Raw genomic sequence first — 20,662 nt, forward strand, 5'->3', positions numbered from 1 at the left:
GACCCCTGCCTGAGACCCTGGAGAGCTGCTGCCAGTCTGAGTAGACAATACTGACTTTGATGGACCAAGGGTCTGATTCAGTATAAGGCAGCTTCATGAGTTTGTGTCCCTTTGTCAGATCTCTCTAAGGTGCTGCTGGACTTGAATCTAGCTCTTCTTCTGCAGACCCACGTGAAACGATCTCAAAATCTGATTCAGGGAAAATGAGATAACTCCTCTTTTAATTAACGGCGCTGCTTTTCATTTTCTGTCCTCTGCTGGCTGCTCACAACTGCACGCACTAGCAAACCGTTGCTGGATTCCTGGGCGACGTGCGCAGAACTAGCAGAAGTCTTGAGAACACACACCCTGATTTGCCGTGTTGTTGTTTCCTAGGTTTACAAGATGACAACGACCTCAAGTTCCTCCTGAGGGGGAGCCACCTGCTGAAGGTCAAGTCCAACTCCTGGAGGCGAGAGAGGTTCTACAAGCTCCAGGAGGACTGCAAAACCATATGGCAGGAGTCCAAGAAGATGCTGAGATCGCCTGAGTCCCAGCTCTGTAAGTGGGCCGCCTGTCATTCATGCAGCTTAACCAGTCTGTGATAAGGCTGGTGAAGGATCCTCAGTGCCATGGCTGGAAGCAGGCAGGTGTGGCTTACCAGGAAAATGAAGCTGAATCCAGGAAGAAAGCATTCTCTCCTAGGGTTGCCAACCTCTAGGTGGTGGCTGGGGATCTCCCGGAATTTATGACTGATCTCCAGATAGGATCGCCAACCTCCAGGTGGTGGCTGGAGATCTCCCACTATTACAACTGATCTCCAGGTGACAGTTCCCCTGGAGAACATGGCCGCTTTGCCAATTGGACTCTGTATCATTGAAGTCCCTCCCTTCTCCAAACCCCATCCTCCTCAGGCTCTGCCCCAAAAATCTCCAGGTATTTCCCAACCCGGAGCTGGCAACCCTATCTCCAGACCACAGAGATCTATTCCACTGAAGAAAATGGCTGGTTAAGAGTAGGGTTGCCAACCTCCAAGCGGAGCCTGGAGATCTCCCGGAATTACACTTGGGGTGAAAACGCACGGTCGCTTTAGCCTCCTTTATTCCGTGTTTCATCCAGGATTTAGCATGTGTTTGATCCTGGCTAAATCCTGGCTGAAACATGGAATAAAGCGACCGTGCGTTTTCGCCCTTGGTCGGTCTCCGGACTACAGAGATCAGCTCCCCTGTAGAAAACGGCTGCTTTGGAGGGTGAACTCCACGGCATTATACCCCACTGAGGTCCCTCTTCTCCCCAAACCCCATCCCCAAATCTTTATGAATTTCCACCCCCAAATCTCTATGAATTTCCTGTTCCAGTTCCCCCACCCCCCTCTCAGATAGGGCTTCTTCGCATGCTCAACCTGTTCCTGATTTTCTTGGGAGTTAGTCCACAAGCATTGGAATTGATCTGGGCATGGTTTTGTTTTTGAAATTGCTTTTATTTTATTTTCGAGGGCCAGGAAGCCTCTACGGGCGGCGCTCCTGGCCGCCGCAGATCTAGTGTCCCCCTCCCGCCCCGGCTTAGGAATGGGCTGCCCGTTGTGTCTTCTTTATTGCATCCAGTGTAAATGTCAGCACTCTGACCATTTCATGCCCAGCCCAGAACTAAAAGTCCTTGACCAGATAACGTCTAGTAGTTAGAAAGCAAATAAGGGTGTGACTGATGGGTGGATTGAAAACAGGGAACCTGGCGAGTAAATCAAAGAGTTTCTTCCAGCCCTGCCTCAACTGGATTTTCAAGTATTTTATGGAACTATGTGACTACAATTGTTTCTATTTGGCTTTCTTTCAGCAGTATGCCAAAGGTAAGAGAATTGGCAGCCACTGAAGTTTTCCAATAGGTGTTTCTCTGTCACAGTTTTCCCAATACAAAAGTACATTTCTTAAAGTCTTTAAAAAACAATAACTGGTTATTAATGATATATGGGTAAGAATTTCAGCTTGCTTTCTCTTTAGGCTTTTTTTTTAAAGCCTTTACAACTAGTTTCTAGTGGTTCTAGAGAAAGGAATGTGGCCACCCTGTTAGACGAAGTCCAGTAGCACCTTAGAACATAAGAATATAACAAAGGCCATGCTGGATCAGACCCAGGCCCATCAAGTCCAGCAGTCTGTTCACACAATGGCCAACCATCAAATTGCTTCCAATTTATGGTGTCCCTATGAATTAATGTCCTCCAAAACATCCTATCATCTATAGCCTTGCTCAGGTCTTGCAGACTGAGGGCCATGGCTTCCTTGATTGAGTCAATGCACCTCACGTTGGGTCTTCCTAATTTCCTGCTGCCTTCAACTTTTCCTAGCATTATTGTCTTTTCCAGTGACTCTTGTCTTCTCATAATGTGACCAAAGTATGACAGCCTTAGTTTAGTCATTTTACCTTCTAGGGAGAGTCCAGGCTTGATTCAATTTAGAACCTACTTTTTGTCTTTTTGTGCAGTCCACAGTATCCATAAAACTCCCCTCAAACACCACATTTCAAAGGAATCTACTTTCTTCCTGTCAGTTTTCTTCATTGTCCAACTTTCACACCAGTACATAGTAATGGGGAATACTATGGCATGAATTAACTTGATCTTAGTCACCAGCGACACATCCTTACTCTTAAGGATCTTTTCTAGCTCCTTCATGGCTACCTTTCCCAGTCCCAATCTCCTTCTGATTTCTTGGTTGCCCTTTGGTTGATGATGCAGCTAAGGCACAGGAAATCTTGAACAATTTCAATTTCTTCATCGCCAACCTTAAAGTTGTGAAATTCCCCTGTAGCCATTACATCTGACTTCTTGATGTTCAGCTGTAATCCTTCTTTGGCACTTTTTGTTTTAACATTCATCAGTAGTCGCTTCAAGTCTTCTCTATTTTCTGCCAGTAAGGTAGTGTCATCTGCCTGTCTCAAATGGTTAATGTTCCTTCCACCACTTTTCACTCCTCCTTTATCTAAATCGAATCCAGCTTTCCCTATGATCTGTTCTATGTACAGATCAAACAGATAGGGAGATAAAATACATCCTTGTCTGACACCTTTGCCAAATGGCAACCATTCTGTTTCTCCATATTCTGTCCTAACAGTAGCCTCTTGTCATGATTGATAGCACAGAGTTAAAGTGACAGTAACTTCCAATTGTTAATAATCAGGGTTGCCAAGTGCCATCTCGCCACTGGTGAGAGCTTCGTTGTGGTGGGGCTGGGTGGGGGGTGATCAATGTGTGCTTGTCAGGGATGCTCTAGCACATTTCTCCAAAAGCTCTATGGTTTCCATAGACTTTTTGTTTAGAAACCTGCTAGAGCGTCCCTGCTGCTTCCAGGGTAAACCTGGAAGTGACATTATCGTGGCATGCCCCCCGCACATGGATTGCCCCCCTTTCAGCTGGGATGCTTCCCCCCACTGGCCAGCTGAGGGTTGTGGGCAGGCCTGTTATTAGGCGGGCAATTGCCCACTCTTACCAGGCATCTGGGAACTAGGGTTGCCAGGTCCTTCTTCACCACTGGCGAGAGGTTTTTGGGATGGAGCCTGAGGAGGGAGGGGTTTGGGGAGGGGAGGGACTTCAACGCCATAGAGTCCAGTTGCCAAAGTGGCCATTTTCTCCAGGTGATCTGATCTCTATTGGCTGGAGATCAGGTAATAGCAGGAGATCTCCAGCTATTACCTGGAGGTTGGCAACCCTACTTGGAACCCTATTAATAATCTTAGGGCACAAATAGATGTGATAGAGATCGCAAAGCCTTCTAAACTAAGATGCAAGGTTTGAACCCAGGACTTTCCAAATGTGACTCTGCCGCTGGGCAAGACCCGTTCTGCATTCATGGAATTCACCACCACACTACAATTAATCAAGGCCTGCCTCCCATGGCGACTGCTTATCTTCCCTGACAGATTGTTTTCCTCTCTGGGAACCTCTGAAAAAGCTCTTATCTAGTGTGCTTCATGAGTCACCCCATCCCTTTAAATAGCCCAAGAGAGATTAATCTGGGCACTCGATAACAAGATTTAGCTATCTGGGACGCCATTCGAGAGTCTGCGTTAACTGAGGTCAGAGGAAAAGTCAAGCATTCACGTATGGGAGTAGTCATGCTGCCAATGAAAATAATACTTGCAGACAATTTCAGTTTGGGGAGCATTAAAAAAACAACACTGCTTTTTTTTCAAGAAGCAAGGCTTAGAAATTGGGTCGCTCGGTGCAAATCTGAACAACAGAGCTGGAAAAGATATCTTCATTGGTTGGGAAACACCTGGAGAATTTGGGGGTGGAGCCTGAGGAAGGTGGGGTTTGGGCAGGGCAGGGGAGGGGAGGGACTTCAATGGGGTATAATGCCATACAGCCCGCCTTCCAAAGCTTTCATTTTGTCCAGCTGAACGTATCTCTGTTGCCTGGAGATAAGATGTAATTGCAGGAGATCTCCAGCCACGAACTGGAGGTTGGCAACCGCAAGCAATACAGACCCTCGGATTGCCAGTTTTTAAACTGGCCCCTCTGGCCACTCCTTCAGTTTCAACTTCAGCAATTAGGTGATATTATTTAGCTCCTTGCCATGGAAAGCTTCACTTGCTCATTTTCACTCATTAAACTTTGTCAAAGGGTTGCCAATCTCCAGGTGGAGCCTGGAGAATGAATGTAAGATATATGATCATCAACAACTGACCACAGAAATATGGTTTTCTCTTTATCAGAAGAAAGGCTTAAACTAGCTAATATCCCAGCGAGAAACTTGCTCCTGGGTTGTACATACATTGGGCAATCAAGTATATAATGGGCTAAATCCTCCAACGTTGGCATACCATAAATACATACACTTTGGTCCCATGGCTTTTGATTATAACGTCCATCCAAGACAGCTGTAGGCATAGGTTCAAAGAGCAACGATGTGAAAGCTGCTCTGAGGTTATAATTTAAGATCTTAACTAGATAGATAGATAGCTCTAAAGTGATAGCTTTTAAATAGTTTAAACCACAATGCAGACTGTGGTTTCAAAATTACCGAACTATCTGTCAAGGCATCGCATTTATATACCCAGTCTCTATGTTGAGAATTATCTACTGAAGGGCCCAAAAAAAATTATCTGGGAGGGAATATTAATAAACTGTTAAGAAAACCAGATCGCGCTGGATCCTTAGAAAACATGGAAACAAACGATAATTGACCAAACGAGCTTGATTTATCCGTTGTAGTCCCCCCCCCCATAATTTTAGAACAGCAAGATGAACACGAGCCCTAAGAGAAGGTAGACCAGTTTCTGCTCTCATCAGGGCAACTGGAGTCCTCTTAGGGAGGACCAGAATACACCTTAAAAATGTATTTTGAATTGTTTCTATACATTTTCTCCAGGGGAACTGATCTCTGAGGCTTATCGCACCCAGTCCAGGAAACGTGTGGAAAACACCTTAGAAGCGCTTGTCCTGGATGCGAGTTCCAGTTCCCCCCCCTGCGCTCCTGCCCGTTCTAACGTCTCTGAAACGTCTGATTTCAGAGCGCACCTCCAATAAAATAGCGCGCACACAAGAGAGAGGGGGGCGTGGAGGGAGCAACACGTAATCGTGACGTTGCTTGGGTTCCCCTCTACCTCCCCACCTTGGCATTTTGGATCGTCGTTGCAACGGGACGATTGGACAATGGCCTCATGTTTCCCCCCGATGCCTGTAGTTCTTGCACGCACACAAACCACACACAGAACTCTCTAATCAGATTGCATTGTAACCGACTAGTGAAACTAATGGGGGGGGGGAAGGTGCCCTAGAAGCTGGGTGGTTGGGAAAACAGAGGGGTCTTGCAATCAGTCGGGACCCAGAAGCAGAACCGGGAAAGTCCTTCTGCCTAGAGATTGGGGTGGGGGGTGCACTAGAAGTTATCATGGTTTAAATAAATGGGGGGGGGGCTTGCAAGCGTACACTTTTATTTCTCCAATTACCAGAGGCTGCCAGGAATGCTCGCTGTGGTGGAGGTTAAGAAAGGGTTTTCCCCCCTCCAAAAACATGAAATTCCCGTTGAGGCTAGGTAGAGAGCAGACAATTCCCCAATGTGATGGGGGGGAGGGGGGAAATGCTTGGCAATACAATCCACCTGCTCATGTTTAAGTGATGGTGCAGTCCAAGCAGAAATCAATCAAAAGGAGCGTATCCCATCCGGGATCCTGTAGCCTGCTCCCTTCCACCCCATCCCCTTCGTCTCAACGAACAAGCCTCCCTTTGACCCAACGACAGCAAAAGCAGATGGCGATTTAAAAAAAAGGAGGACGCAAGCAAATAAAAGAGGGAAATGTTTGATTTGGAGCCTGCGCAAATACAAATGGTTGATCTAATGTTCCAACGGTCCCGTGTTTCACAAGCACTTGGGGGGGGGGGATTAAGTAACAACAATGATTGGGGGATGCAAACGGGAGGGGAGGGGGAAGGTGGGATGGGAGGAGAAAGGCTTATCATTGCGTGTTGCAAAAAGAGGGGAGGAGAACTGAATAGCGTATGTAACTGAATGCACCCCTTGGATTGCTGGTTTTGAAACGACATAACGAAATATATCATGGTATAGGCGTTTTGGGGAAAAACAGATGTCCGGCGCATCCAAAGCATTTCCAAGCCGAAATGGGAGGTGTGAGGTGCGATCTAACTGGATAACACATTTTTTTAAACGTAGTATATTCTGAGTGCGTTAGACATCCCTCTGTCGCCTGGAGATCAGTTGTAATAGCGGGAGATCTCCAGCCACCACCTGGTGGTTGACAACCCTGTGGATATCGCGCTGTTGGGATCATGCGATTTCCCTGTCTCGGAAGGGAAATCCAGGAACAAAATGATTACAATAGCGCAGTATCCAACAAGACAATACAGTGCTTCTGCACGTCCTGAATAATGTGCTTTCAATCCACTTTCGATGCACTTTAACGATAGTTTGCAAGTGGGTTTTGCCGTTTCACCCAGTAAAATCTGGCTGCAGAGTGCATTGAAAGTGGATTGAAAGTGCATTATTCGGCATGTGTGAAAGCGCCCATAGATTGAGCCTAGGGGAGGTGTGGGATCAATGGCTTCGGCCCTTTGTCTGAGGCAGCCGCTAGGGTCGCTGGCAAATCCTTGAATGAACAAACCTGCTTGAAGGGTTCTGGCGGCAGCTGTGGCCGCCTGGGGAGAAGGAAATCCCTTGTGGGTTGTTGCTTCTCCTTGCAGGCCTGGTCCCCGGAGAGACATCGTGGGCCTGCGGTTTAGATAGCGTCCTTGTATTCTTATCTGCTTTCCACAACATGCCCAGCTGATTGCGCTGTGATTTTATGGTGCTTGATAGAGCTCAGCCTTGAGATACATTTATGCAAACTTGGTGGCAGGGTAGGTATGCTCAGTTGGCCAAAATTCTCATTTGCATTTGTGCAGGCTGCTTAGAATTAGGCTTGGCATGCCTGGCTTGGGAAATTCCTGGAGATTTGGGGTTGGAGCCTTGGGAAGGCAGAGTTTGGGGAGGTGAGGGGCACCAGTGGGGTATAACGCCATAGAGTCCACCCTCCAAAGCAGCCATTTTCTCCAGGGGAACTGATTTCTGTAGTCTGGAGATCAGTTATGATTGCAGGAGATCTCCAGGCACAACCTAGAGATTTGCAACAGAAATGCAGAGCATCGCATCTCTGTTATCAGTGACTAAATCTGGAGTGAATGTGTTTATGTGTGTGTGTAAAGTGCCCTCAAGTCGCAGCTGACTTATGGCGACCGCTTTTGAGGTTTTCATGGCAAGAGGCTAACAGAGGTGGTTTGCCAGTGCCTTCCTCTGCACAGCATGTGTTTATACTAATAGTCTTTTGCACCACAACTCCAAAGCTGTCATTTTCTCCAGGGGAACTGATCTCTTTAGTTTGGAGATCTGTTGTAATTGTGGAAGAACTCCAGGCCTCCACCTAGGTGTGATATGCAGAGGGGCAGTAGGCGAGGAGAAATCAGCATTGGCAATGAGACAGGAATCCCAGGTCTCTATTCACTCCAGGAGAATGCATTGTTTTGAGCTTCATTATTAGTTGTAATTCAGCAGTCTCTCTAATCTCCCTTGGCAACCCTTCGACCTAGCAGGTCCATTGGGGTATCTCTCACGTTCTTGTTTCATATGAAAAGCAGCCATAGGAAAGCAGGTCGATAATGGCTGGGAAAATGACCCTCTTGCAGAGACTTTAAAATCTGGGAGCCGTTCTCTGTTTTGTTTGTGTGTGGAAATATACTGCATCTTTTTGGAAAGACAAACTAAGCCCCTGTGTTGCATTTAGAGCAGGCTCTTTCTGCCGTGGTGGCAAGCGAGAATGCTTTTGTGTTGATGCCAATCTTGGATTTTCCCCAAGGACGTTTTGGAAACGGGTGAACCCTGCCACCCCTTTGGCTGTGGCACTGAGTTTTAGCTCTGAGCTGCATGCCGAATGGACCGGGCAAGACCCTTTGATCTATTGGGCATAGAAAATGCTGTCCTTATACAAACTTGTGTGCCAACCAGCCCCTCCCCCAAACCTTATTTTATCGACTTCTTTAAATACAGCAGCCAATTTTGTCTGCATTTGCAGTGAGGAAGAAAATTTACGTGGAGGGAAGGGAAGCCTGGGGAAGACAGCTGTCTCTGTAAGGGCTGGCAAACGGTTCTCATAAGCAGTAGAAAAGAGCAAGAGTCCAGTAGCCCCATAAAGACTAACAAAATTTCTGGCAGGGTATGAGCTTTTGTGAGTTACAGCTCACTTCAGAAACAGCTAGAAAGTGAGTCCATCTAACCTTAAGTAGAGTGAATTAGACTCACAATGGCAATGTAAATGTCAAAAGCAAGTGAATGTCAGGCTGCTATCTCGGTTTCGTTATTGCCTCTGTCTCTGCGTTGTATTGTCTGCCCCCCAAGGTCGCATGCCTAGGCCTGGGAACCCAGCTCCTGGGAAACTGTATTCAGCCTGTACGTGTAATCTCCCGCCTTTCCTGCCTTATAATATCTCCCAGCTAGTGAGCCTCTCATAGCTGTCATTTTATTCGTTTGCACTGTATGCCTAATTGACCAGTAAAAGCCATCTGTTTGGACTCTATATGACTTTGTGGTGTTTTCTGGTTCTGTGGGCCAAGGGCTGACATTATGACAGCTATCACCTTCTCTTCACCATTCTACTAGCCAGGCTGGAGCCCAGGGGGGTTCGCCTGCCACTTGGATGGGAGCTGTGCAGCTCTCCAGGTGATCTACACCCTGGAGCCCTTCTCTGAGGATCCTACTCTGTTACAAGACTTAATCGCTGAACTTTTCCGGACGACCCGAGAGGTTTGCCGCTTGAGGGGACTGGTACAGGAACAGTGGCAATCTCTTAAAGGACGTCTCTGGATGTTAACGTCGGAGGATACTGATGCTCGTCTAGATCTTCAGGACTTGGATCAATTACTGGACGATGCCCGATTGGCGACTGAGGATTTACAAATATTAACTGGACTTTTGGATAATCTTATTTCTCGAGAAACTCTTTCTACCATGGCGGGAGCCCCACCGGAGGGTTTTTCCCTGATCCCGGATGCAGCCAGCTGTCAGGCTGAGGCCAAGCGAGTCGCTATTAGCACCGCTCTTCTCCTTGTGGAATGTACAAAGGACACCCCGGTAGCCACCTTGGCTCAAGTTTTGACCTCGACCTTCGGAGCCGAGGCACCCGCACTGGCGGTTCGAGTACAACCTCTGCTGGGCGGGGAACCCGACCCCATACTCTCACTCCTGGAGACAGAACTTTTGCCGCGCATTACGGCAGAGACTGCCCTGAGACTTGAGAACGCCAAAGTTCTTGCGGATCAGCAAGCCGCCGAAGCGGCTAAGGTCGCAAGAGAGAGAGAGGCTGCGGAAGCAGCCAGGGCGGCTGCAGCAAGGATTAGGAATCAGGCGAACGTGGACACGCGCCCTAAGGGCAATGTACTAGGGCTATCAGGTCTGTCCTTTTCCCCGGCGTTTGTCCCGTCGCGCGCGACCCAACGCGCACGCCGTTTGGCTGACCGACGTCGAGACTCAGAAGAGTCAGAAGACGAGGATTTATATGGGGATAGCTCTCAATGGGCCACAAGCTTCCGGACCAGTAAGCCTCATCTTACTGGTGGCCCAAGTGAGGAGGCTCATCTCTTAAGAGCCCAGAATCGGGAGCTCTCCGACCGTGTTGATCAACTCCAGGAAGTAATGGAACGTATGCTTCAGGAGAACAGGCAATTACAACAAACCCTGATAGCTCTGAGACAGCCCGTTCCGATACCGGGTCAGGGGGTACCCGTACAGCCACCCGCTAATGTGCCTGCTCCACCCTTGCCTCCTGGAGCTCCTGTTGCTCCTCCGCCCGGACCACCCGTGCAACCACCCGCTAATGTGCCTGCTCCACCCTTGCCTCCTGGAGCTCCTGTTGTCCCTCCGCCCGGACCACCAGTGCAACCGGGTCAACCTGCGCCCGGTCCTTGGAAGCAACTCAAATTGAGGACTACGTATGACGGATCTCTCGAGACTTTGCCTTGTTTCTTGCATCAAGTGGACAGTTATATGCGAGAACAAGGACAACTTTTCCCCACGGAAGACAGCCGGGTGCGTTACGTAGCTTCCCTTCTGACAGGTAAAGCGGCTGACTGGATGGTCCTCCAGTTTGACACCCGCTCTCGTGCTATTCGTTCCCTCAACAACTTCATGACTGCCCTGAGAAGGAGGTTTGAGGACCCCTTCCTGGGGGAAAGAGCCAAAACGGAACTCTTACAATTAAAACAAGGCTCTGCTACAGTTCGAGAATTTGCCGATGAATTTCAACGACTGGCAAGTAAAATTGTAGGTTGGCCCGAGACCACCCTGATCCATCATTTCAGGGAAGCCTTGCATCCTGACATTCTGAACTGGTCTTACATGCGAGGCGATCCCGATACCCTCGAAGACTGGATCCTATTAGCCGAGGAAGTGGAAAGCCGCCGACGCTTCATTTCTCTCGTCCGTCAAAAGCACAAGGAAAAAGGCACCCAAAAGCCTCAACCCAAGGCACCACTGCTCGTCCCACGAAATCCCCCACGTCCGCCCCAGGAACGTGAAGCCCGATTTCAGAGGGGTGCCTGTCTTACTTGCGGAGAAATGGGCCACTTTGCAGCCGTTTGCCCACGCCGCCAGGAAATATTTCGTCCCAGCACGACAACCCGCGCCCGAGGTCGTCCACCACGCAGAGGCACCGCGGCCACCCGCAGCGCAGCTCCGGGAAGACCCACACCCTCTGCACTCCATGCCGGGGACCCAGCCTCCCTGCCTACTACCAACGACCCCGCCGGGTCTCGGATTACAAGTGCCCCATTGGGGGACGATTTTCCCTCTTCGGATGAGGAAAATCCTTGGATTTCTCCAGCCCTAAACCTGGAATCTCCCCTCGACTTGTCAAAAAACGGCTCCGGTCTGTGGTGAATGGAGCGTCTCCACAGACCTCTCAGGATCTTCCTATCAAACCGAATGCTCCTACCAAAATTAAAGACGTGGACTCCACCGTCTACGTGGATGCAGTTTTACAGCAACTTAACGGTGGCCCACAAATCCCCGTCAAAGCACTAATTGACTCCGGTTGCTGTCGCACTCTCATAAGCGAAACCACTTTTGCTGCACTCAGAGCCGACTCTGAGGCTTTACCCGCCCCCGTCCAATTTGCCCAAATGGACGGAAGCCATTTCCAGGGGGGTCCAGTTGATCACCGCACCATAGGGGTGGCAATGGGAATTGGTTCCCACTGGGAACAAATAGACTTCACTATAGCCCCTATCCGATTTGAAGTGGTCTTGGGAATAAACTGGATTAAAGGACATAGTCCCAGTATTGATTGGGAAACAAACACTATCTCCTTCGCTAGTCCCACCTGCGACCAGCATCGGCAAAACTTTGCTCTGCTATATCCGCCCGTTCCAGCATTAACCTCTACTGCCCCAGCACCACCGGCTCTACCCGCTGTATACCGGGACTTTGAAGATGTCTTCGACCTTAAGGAATGTGATGCCTTACCCCCCCACCGGGCCTCAGACTGTGCGATTGAAGTGGTAAAGGACTGCACATTAACCAAGAGTAAGATTTACCCTATGAGCGCTTCCGAGCGCACTGTCCTCCGGGACTTTTTGGACAAAAACCTCGCCAGAGGGTTCATTCGCCCTTCGAATGCCCCAAACTCGGCCCCCGCGTTTTTCGTCCGGAAAAAAGAGGGCGACCTTCGCCTATGCATTGACTTCAGAAAGTTCAATGCGGTTACCCAGACCAATGCCTATCCTATCCCATTAATATCCGATATTTTGGGACAATTACAGGAAGGCCGTGTGTTCTCTAAATTAGACTTGGTGGAAGCTTACTACCGAGTCCGTATCCGCGAAGGGGATGAGCACCTCACTGCCTTCTCTAGCTGTTTCGGAATGTATGAATTCCTTGTGATGCCGTTCGGATTAAAAGGGGCTCCGGGGGTCTTCATGCAACTCATCAATGAAATCCTACATGACCTTCTATATCGTGGGGTGGTGGTCTACTTAGATGACATTCTCATTTATTCGAAAACTATGGACGAGCATGTGGCTCTGGTCAGGGAAGTTCTGCAACGCCTGCGTAACCATCAACTTTTCGCAAAACTAGCTAAGTGCGAATTTCACCAAAGCAAACTCACGTTTTTAGGATACATCATCTCCCACCAAGGTCTTCGCATGGACCCCGCCAAAGTCCAAGCCGTCCTCGATTGGACTCCCCCCACCAACCGGAAGCAAGTACAGCAATTTCTGGGATTTGCAAACTTCTATCGAGGATTCATCCCTAACTTCGCCCAGGTGGCTCTACCCATTACGGACCTACTGAAAACTAAGGGAAAAGTAAGCTCGGCTGCCTTGCCCTCCGCGAAAATCCTATGGACTGAGCAATGCCAAGCCGCCTTTCTGGCCCTCAAACGCCTCTTCACTTCGGAGCCGGTGCTACAGCACCCAGACCCAAATCAAATGTTCATTGTGCAAGTCGATGCTTCCGATGTAGCCATGGGAGGGGCTCTCCTCCAGCAAGGACCGGATGGTCTTCTTCACCCTTGCGCTTACTTTTCAAAAAAATTTGCGCACGCTCAATTAAACTGGCCCATCTGGGAGAAAGAGGCCTCAGCAGTTCATCATGCACTGACTCTATGGCGACAATTCTTGGAAGGGTCTAAAGTCCCCTTTGAGGTTTGGACCGATCACAAAAATCTAGCTGCCCTCACGGGGTCCCATAAGCTATCGGCGAAACAACAACGGTGGGCGGAGTTCTTTGCGCAGTTCCGTTTCACCCTGAAGCACGTCCCTGGGAAACAGAACGTTCTTGCGGATGCCCTCTCCCGTTTACCACAATATCCGGTAAAACTCGAAAGACCCACCAACTCTCTGTTCACCCCTATGCAACGTGGGGCTCTACCTATGCTGGCTGTACAAACTCGATCCCAGCATCAGCACACCTTACCCAACGTACAAGCTCCGCCAGCTCAACCGGCTGCCCAGCCGCCACCGCAACGAACCGGAGTTCCCGCCCTTCCTACCCCTCCGACCGCCCAGCCGCCTGCAGTCTGCGCGCCGCCGCACGTAAGCACTAGCCCCATAACTGTTTCTAAGATCTCCATGGCCGACGGGGGGGCCCCCTCCAAAATCCCCATCTCCGAGTCCTTTTTAACTGTCCTTCGGGACCAGTGCCTTTTAGAACGTTCCGCTCATACCCTACCTCCTGGTGTTTTGGAACAAGGAGGATCCTGGTACAAGGACTCGAAATTATATGTCCCCAAGGCTCTCCGAAAGGACGTTTTACATTTAGCCCATGGAGCCAAAACAGCTGGGCACTTTGGGTTTCTGAAAACCCTTCACTTATTGCGCAGACAGTTCTGGTGGGGGGGAATGCGTTCCGACATTGACTCCTTCATCCGCAGCTGTCCCGTTTGTGCCGCTGCGAAACGATCGCAGGGCAAACCCCCGGGACTGCTACAACCTCTTGAAACGCCCAGCAAACCTTGGGAAGTGATTGCTATGGACTTCATGACTGATCTCCCTCTCAGTGGGGGTAAAACTGTGTTGTGGGTTGTTACTGATTTGTTTTCTAAGCAAATACATTTGATTCCATGCGCAGGGATCCCCTCTGCTCAGAAACTGGCCCGCCTCTTCGTGACGCATATCTTTCGTTTACATTCGTTTCCGCGTAAGATAATTTGTGACCGCGGCAGTGGTTTCGTTTCTAAGTTTTGGAAAGCTTTCCTCAAGTTGGTGGGAGTGGAACAAGGGTTGTCTAGTGCATACCATCCTCAAACTGATGGTCAAACTGAACGTGTCAATGCTGTACTTGAATGTTATTTACGCTGTTATGTTAACTACCACCAGGATAACTGGGTAGAACTGTTACCTTTAGCAGAATATGCCTACAATAATGCCATGCATCAATCCACAGGTTTTAGCCCATTTTTTGCTGTGTATGGACAAGATTTCAGTCCCATCGCTCCTACAGATGATATAGAGGGGGAGGGGAACCCCGACATTGCCTCCTGGGCACACGCCCTCCGTACCACTTGGCCCTGGCTCGTTAGCAACCTCGACCGAGCCAAACGTAAATACAAAGCACAAGCTGACAAACATCGCTCCCCCGGGGGTGATCTGCAAGTGGGTACTTTGGTTTACCTTTCCACCAAAAATCTCCGTTCCACCCAACCGTGCCATAAGCTCAGTGCTAAATACATTGGCCCTTTCCCCATCACCCGGGTCATAAACCCTGTCACGGTGGAACTGGCTCTCCCCAAATCCTTGAGGCGTGTGCATCCTGTTTTCCACATTAGCCTCCTCAAACCCCATGTTGCTTCTCCACGGTGGCATCCGGACCCACCTCCTGCGCAACCCATCATGGTGGGGGGGGAGGAACACTTCGAAGTCTCCAAGATCCTTGACTCCCGTGTTCACCATGGCAACCTGCAATATTTGGTCCGTTGGAAACATTTCCCCCCTGCCTATGACGAATGGGTACGCGCACGGGATGTCTCCGCCCCCGACCTCGTCGACGCCTTTCACAGTGCTTACCCAGATCGGCCAGCCCCCTTGCGAACTGGGAGGGGGCCTTGAGGGGAGCAGAATGTCAGGCTGCTATCTCGGTTTCGTTATTGCCTCTGTCTCTGCGTTGTATTGTCTGCCCCCCAAGGTCGCATGCCTAGGCCTGGGAACCCAGCTCCTGGGAAACTGTATTCAGCCTGTACGTGTAATCTCCCGCCTTTCCTGCCTTATAATATCTCCCAGCTAGTGAGCCTCTCATAGCTGTCATTTTATTCGTTTGCACTGTATGCCTAATTGACCAGTAAAAGCCATCTGTTTGGACTCTATATGACTTTGTGGTGTTTTCTGGTTCTGTGGGCCAAGGGCTGACAGTGAATGACATTAGCAGGCGTGATTGGATTATGTGTGGTATGCAGAGGGGTAGAAGGCGGTAATGAGACAGGAATTTCAGATCTCTCTTCAATCCAGGAAAATACATTATCTTGAGCTTCATTATTAGTTGTAATTCAGCAGTCTCTCTTGCTAATTTACCTTTGAAATCCCTTTTTAAGAGAACTGCTATGGATTCTCATAAGCTTTAAGACAGGCAGGAGCAGTGAATTAATTCTAATTAATGACTAAAGTGCCATTAGAACCTAAGAATAGCCCTGCTGGATCAACTAACAGTGCATCTAGTCTAGAATTGTCTAGCAATTGATGGGAGGATCGGGAGTGTGGACAATGGGGGAATGAGACATTGGCTGCATCTCGACGTCACTTCCAGGGAAAACCTTGTTGTTCTAGGAATTGCTGGAAACTCTATTGTAAAACCGTAGAGTCCCTGGTGATTCCTAGAGCTACCCTTTGTCACTTCAGGGTTTTTCCCCCCACTGGAAGTGACGTAGTAAGGCAGTTGACGTTGCCATTTTAAAAATTTCTTCCCGGCACCGCTTGGAGCAGTGGTGGAAAATGCAACCCGGTGGCAGGGGATTCCAGACCCTGTCTGGGGGACTGGCAAGCCTAATCTAGTCCAGAATCCTTTTCCCTATGATGGCCAGTCAGAGAAGCCAACAATTAGGGGCTGATGGCAAACGTCCTCCCCTACCGAATACTTCTGAGCATTTGACCACCACATGTCCCATTCAATCGCCTTGCCTAAGCCGCTGATAGGCATGTCTTCCGTATATTTGTCAAGCCCTTTTAAAATCACAATTCCATGCAGACGTTTAGTGCGTTCATTTAGCAGATTCCTTAATTTAGCAGATTTCCTTGGCAAGTGGTACTAGGGGTGCCAGGTCCCTCTTCGCTACTGGCGGGAGGTATTTGGGGCAGATCCTGAGGAGGGCAGGGTTTGGGGAGGGGAGGGACTTCAATGCCATAGAGTCCAATTGCCAAAGCAGCCATTTTCTACAGGGGAACTGATCTCTGTTGGCTGGAGATCAGTTGTAATAGCAGGAGATCTCCAGCTAGTACCTGGAGGTTAGCAAAACCCAAAACAGCAGAAAACATTCACTAGGAAATTGATTCAATTAAGCATATGTATTTCCAAATAATGTGTTCATTAATAATGCCAAAATCATAAAAATTCTATTAAGAAGACCTCTACTATCCATATTGTCAGAGCTCAATACTACTGTGACTGTTCCAACGTCTTCCAGACGCAAGTTGGCGAGATACTCGCAAAAAACTTTATTGATTTGAAATGCTTGTGATTCAACAGCACATATGTGATTTGATACTATTTAGAATTTTTATGATTTTGGCATTATTAATGAACGCATTATTTGGAAATACATATGCCTAATTGAACCAATTTCCTAGTGAATGTTTTCTGCTATTTTGGGTTTTGCTAACTAACTATATAGCAGGCTAACTATATATTTGTCCAAGTACCTGGAGGTTGGCAACCCTACGTGGTACCCATCTTTTCTAGAAACTTTGTAGAGGACATGTACGTTTATAACCAAATAACAAATCAAATAATGACCATGACCTTCCTGTCCACCCTCCTTCCGTGGAGTTATTGGGGAATCATCCCAATTTATCCTCCAGAGAGGTAAATCTGGCTGAGAGACTGTGAATGACCCAAGAATGCCACGAGAGCTTCAGAGCGCATTTGCCAGACACTCGAAAAGATAATTCACAGTGGGTAGCCGTGTTAGTCTGTCTGCAGTAGTAGAAAAGGGCAAGAGTCCAGTAGCACCTTAAAGACTAACAAAAATATTTTCTGGTAGGGTATGAGCTTTCGTGAGCCACAGCTCACTTCTTCAGATATGCACTAGACATCTAGTCCAACCCCCTGCTTAATGCAAGATCAGCTTAGAGCATCCCTGAAAAGTGCTTATCCAGCTTATCCCCGAGTGGGGATTCGAACCTGGGTTTCCAAGGCCCTAGACTGATACCTTAACCCCTCCACCATCCATAGCACTGCACTAATTTTAACTGTGTCTTTAACTTTTAACTGTGCGTATCTAGCGGTATCTGAAGAAGTGAGCTGTGGCTCACGAAAGCTCCTACCCTACCAGAAAACATTTTTGTTAGTCTTTAAGGTGCTACTGGACTCTTGCCCTTTTCGACTACTTGAAAAGATGTTGTGGGAAAAGACAATAGTGCTGGGGAAAATATTGTTTTTGTGATATCCGCTGCAGAGCAGAGATAAGGATGGTGCCTAAAGGACTCCTGATAGCAAATGTGGGTTTTTTTTGTTTCTACAGTCTCCATAGAGGACATCCAGGATGTGAGGGCAGGCCATAAGACGGAAGGGATGGAAAAATACGCCAAAGATGTTCCTGAATATCGCTGCTTTTCCATCATCTTCAAAGACCAGCGGAAAAACCTGGACCTCATAGCTAGCTCCGAGGTGGACGCGAACCACTGGGTTGCGGGCCTGGGGAAGATCATCGCGAAGACGAACTCCATGAGTCAGAGACAGAAACTACAACAGTATCCTTTCGTTTCATTCCAAAAACGTTATCTAACTGTATGCTTAGGGTTGCCAGCTCTGGGTTGGGAAATACCTGGAGATTTTTGGAGCGGAGCCTGAGGAGGGCGGGATTTGGGGAGGGGAGGGACCTCAGTGTCATAGGGTCCAATTGCCAAAGCAGCCATTTTCTCCAGATGAACTGATCTCTATCGGCTGGAGATAAATTGTAATAGTGGGAGATCGCCAGCTATTATCTGGAGGTTGAAGAAGAAGAGTTGGTTTTTATATGCCGACTTTCTCTACCACTTAAGGGAGACTCAAACCGGCTTACCATCACCTTCCCTTCCCTACAACAGACACCCTGTGAGGTAGGTGGGGCTGAGAGAGCTGTGACTAGCCCAACGTCACCCAGCTGGCTTTGTGTGTAGGAGCGGGGAAACAAATCCAGTTCACCAGATTAGCCTCCGCCGCTCATGTGGAGGAGTGGGGAATCGAACCCGGTTCTCCAGATCAGACTCCTACCACTCCAAACCACTGCTCTTAACCACCTCACTACGCTGGCAACCCTATGTATGCTGTTCAGTCGCTCTGGTTTCTTTTGTGTACGTTCTCACAGTCAATAGTTCCTTGGGAGGCAGGTAGGGTTGCCAGCCTCCAGGTGGGGTCTGGAGACCTCCCAGAATTATAAATGATCTCCAGACTATAGATATGAGTTCCCCTGGAGAAAATGGCTACTTTGGAGGAGGGACATTATGGCATTTTATACTACCAAGTTCCCTCCCTTCCCCAAAACCTATACTCCTCAGGATCACACTCAAATCTCTAGGAACTTCTCAACCTAGAGAGGGTAACCCTATATTTAACAGTGCAATCTTAAGAACCCTCTCCTGGGAATAGAGCCCAGTGAATAGACCTGAGTAGGATTCCAAGTAGACATGCCCAGGATTGCTTTCTGAGTTAGGGCTGGTTTTATGGATGTGCAGAAGCCACCTCAGAAATTTTCGCTAGTCCTGTCAAAAAGCAGTTGGCCTCCTTCAAAATTAGTCAGATATTTTGCCTGAGGAAAATTCTCCAAACTCTCCCTACCTTTTGCTTTGGATGAAATCCAGTGGCAACCTAGAAAAGTATGGACTCACATCTGTTCCCTGAGGAATTTTCTCATCCTGTCAAAACCCCTTTACCTCAGAGGAATGCCGAATTTGTGTGAAATTTTCTCATCCTGTCAAAACCCCTTTACCTCAGAGGAACGCTGAATTTGTGTGAAATTTTCCCATCCTGTCAAAGCCCCTTTACCTCACAGGAACGCCGAATTTGGGTGAAATTTTCTCATCCTGTCAAAGCCCCTTTATCTCAGAGGAATGCCGAATTTGGGTGAAATTTTCCCATCCTGTCAAAACCCCTTTACCTCAGAGGAACGCTGAATTTGTGTGAAATTTTCCCATCCTGTCAAAGCCCCTTTACCTCACAGGAACGCCGAATTTGGGTGAAATTTTCTCATCCTGTCAAAGCCCCTTTATCTCAGAGGAATGCCGAATTTGGGTGAAATTTTCCCATCCTGTCAAAGCCCCTTTACCTCAGAGGAACGCCGAATTTGGGTGAAATGTTCTCATCCTGTCAAAACCCCTTTACCTCAGAGGAATGCCGAATTTGGGTGAAATTTTCCCATCCTGTCAAAGCCCCTTTACCTCAGAGGAACGCCGAATTTGGGTGAAATGTTCTCATCCTGTCAAAACCCCTTTACCTCGGAGGAATGCCGAATTTGGGTGAAATTTTCCCATCCTGTCAAAGCCCCTTTACCTCAGAGAAACGCCGAATTTGGGTGAAATTTTCTCATCCTGTCAAAGCCCCTTTATCTCAGAGGAATGCCGAATTTGGGTGAAATTTTCCCATCCTGTCAAAGCCCCTTTACCTCAGAGGAACGCCGAATTTGGGTGAAATGTTCTCATCCTGTCAAAACCCCTTTACCTCAGAGGAATGCCGAATTTGGGTGAAATTTTCCCATCCTGTCAAAGCCCCTTTACCTCAGAGGAATGCCGAATTTGGGTGAAATGTTCTCATCCTGTCAAAACCCCTTTACCTCAGAGGAATGCCGAATTTGGGTGAAATTTTCCCATCCTGTCAAAGCCCCTTTACCTCAGAGAAACGCCGAATTTGGGTGAAATTTTCTCATCCTGTCAAAACCCCTTTACCTCAGAGGAACGCCGAATTTGGGTGAAATTTTCTCATCCTGTCAAAACCCCTTTACCTCAGAGGAATGCCGAATTTGTGTGAAATTTCACACAAATTCGGCGTTCCTCTGAGGTAAAAGGGTTTTGACCGGATGAGAAAATTCCTCAGGGAACAGTGAAATTTCCTGTAGGCAAATTTCACTGATACTTCTAGTCATTTTCTTTATTTGATTGATAGCCTGCCCCATTCCAAGGATTTGGAATAGGTAACCATATGTACACGAAATAAATAATTTCACAGGTGATAAGAGGCGGAGTGTGTGCGATGGGACTGGTGTAGAAGCTGGAGGGAAGGTTAGGGTCGCCAAAAGCCTGGAGGAAAAAAAAAGTCCTATCCCTGTAATAGAGGCATTGTTATTTATCCAGTGATGTTCTTTACTTCCTTGCCATGAAAAGCTTCACCTGCCCAGTTCCACACATTATGCCTCTGTTTAAGGAACAAGACATTTTATTTCCTCCAGGTTGTTGGAAACGTTTAGGCAGGTACAGCAGCTGCAGACTTCCCCAGTAACTTTTAAATATACTGGCGCCACCTTCCGGTAA

The 20,662-nt window shown here is 48.2% G+C and overlaps 1 protein-coding gene across 1 annotated transcript in view; it reads left to right on the forward strand.

Moving 5' to 3' along the window:
* The window catches only part of PLCD1 (phospholipase C delta 1), a 46,512-nt gene that overhangs the window by 13,381 nt on the left and 12,469 nt on the right, over positions 1-20,662 (forward strand). Inside the window, exons 2-3 of the mRNA XM_056856982.1 lie at positions 376-540; positions 17,683-17,911. Coding sequence (XP_056712960.1) covers positions 376-540; positions 17,683-17,911 — 394 coding nt within the window. The remainder of the gene's footprint in view (positions 1-375; positions 541-17,682; positions 17,912-20,662) is intronic.

This window comes from Euleptes europaea, chromosome 11, assembly GCF_029931775.1.
Source record: "Euleptes europaea isolate rEulEur1 chromosome 11, rEulEur1.hap1, whole genome shotgun sequence".
Classification (NCBI taxonomy): Eukaryota; Metazoa; Chordata; class Lepidosauria; order Squamata; family Sphaerodactylidae; genus Euleptes; species Euleptes europaea.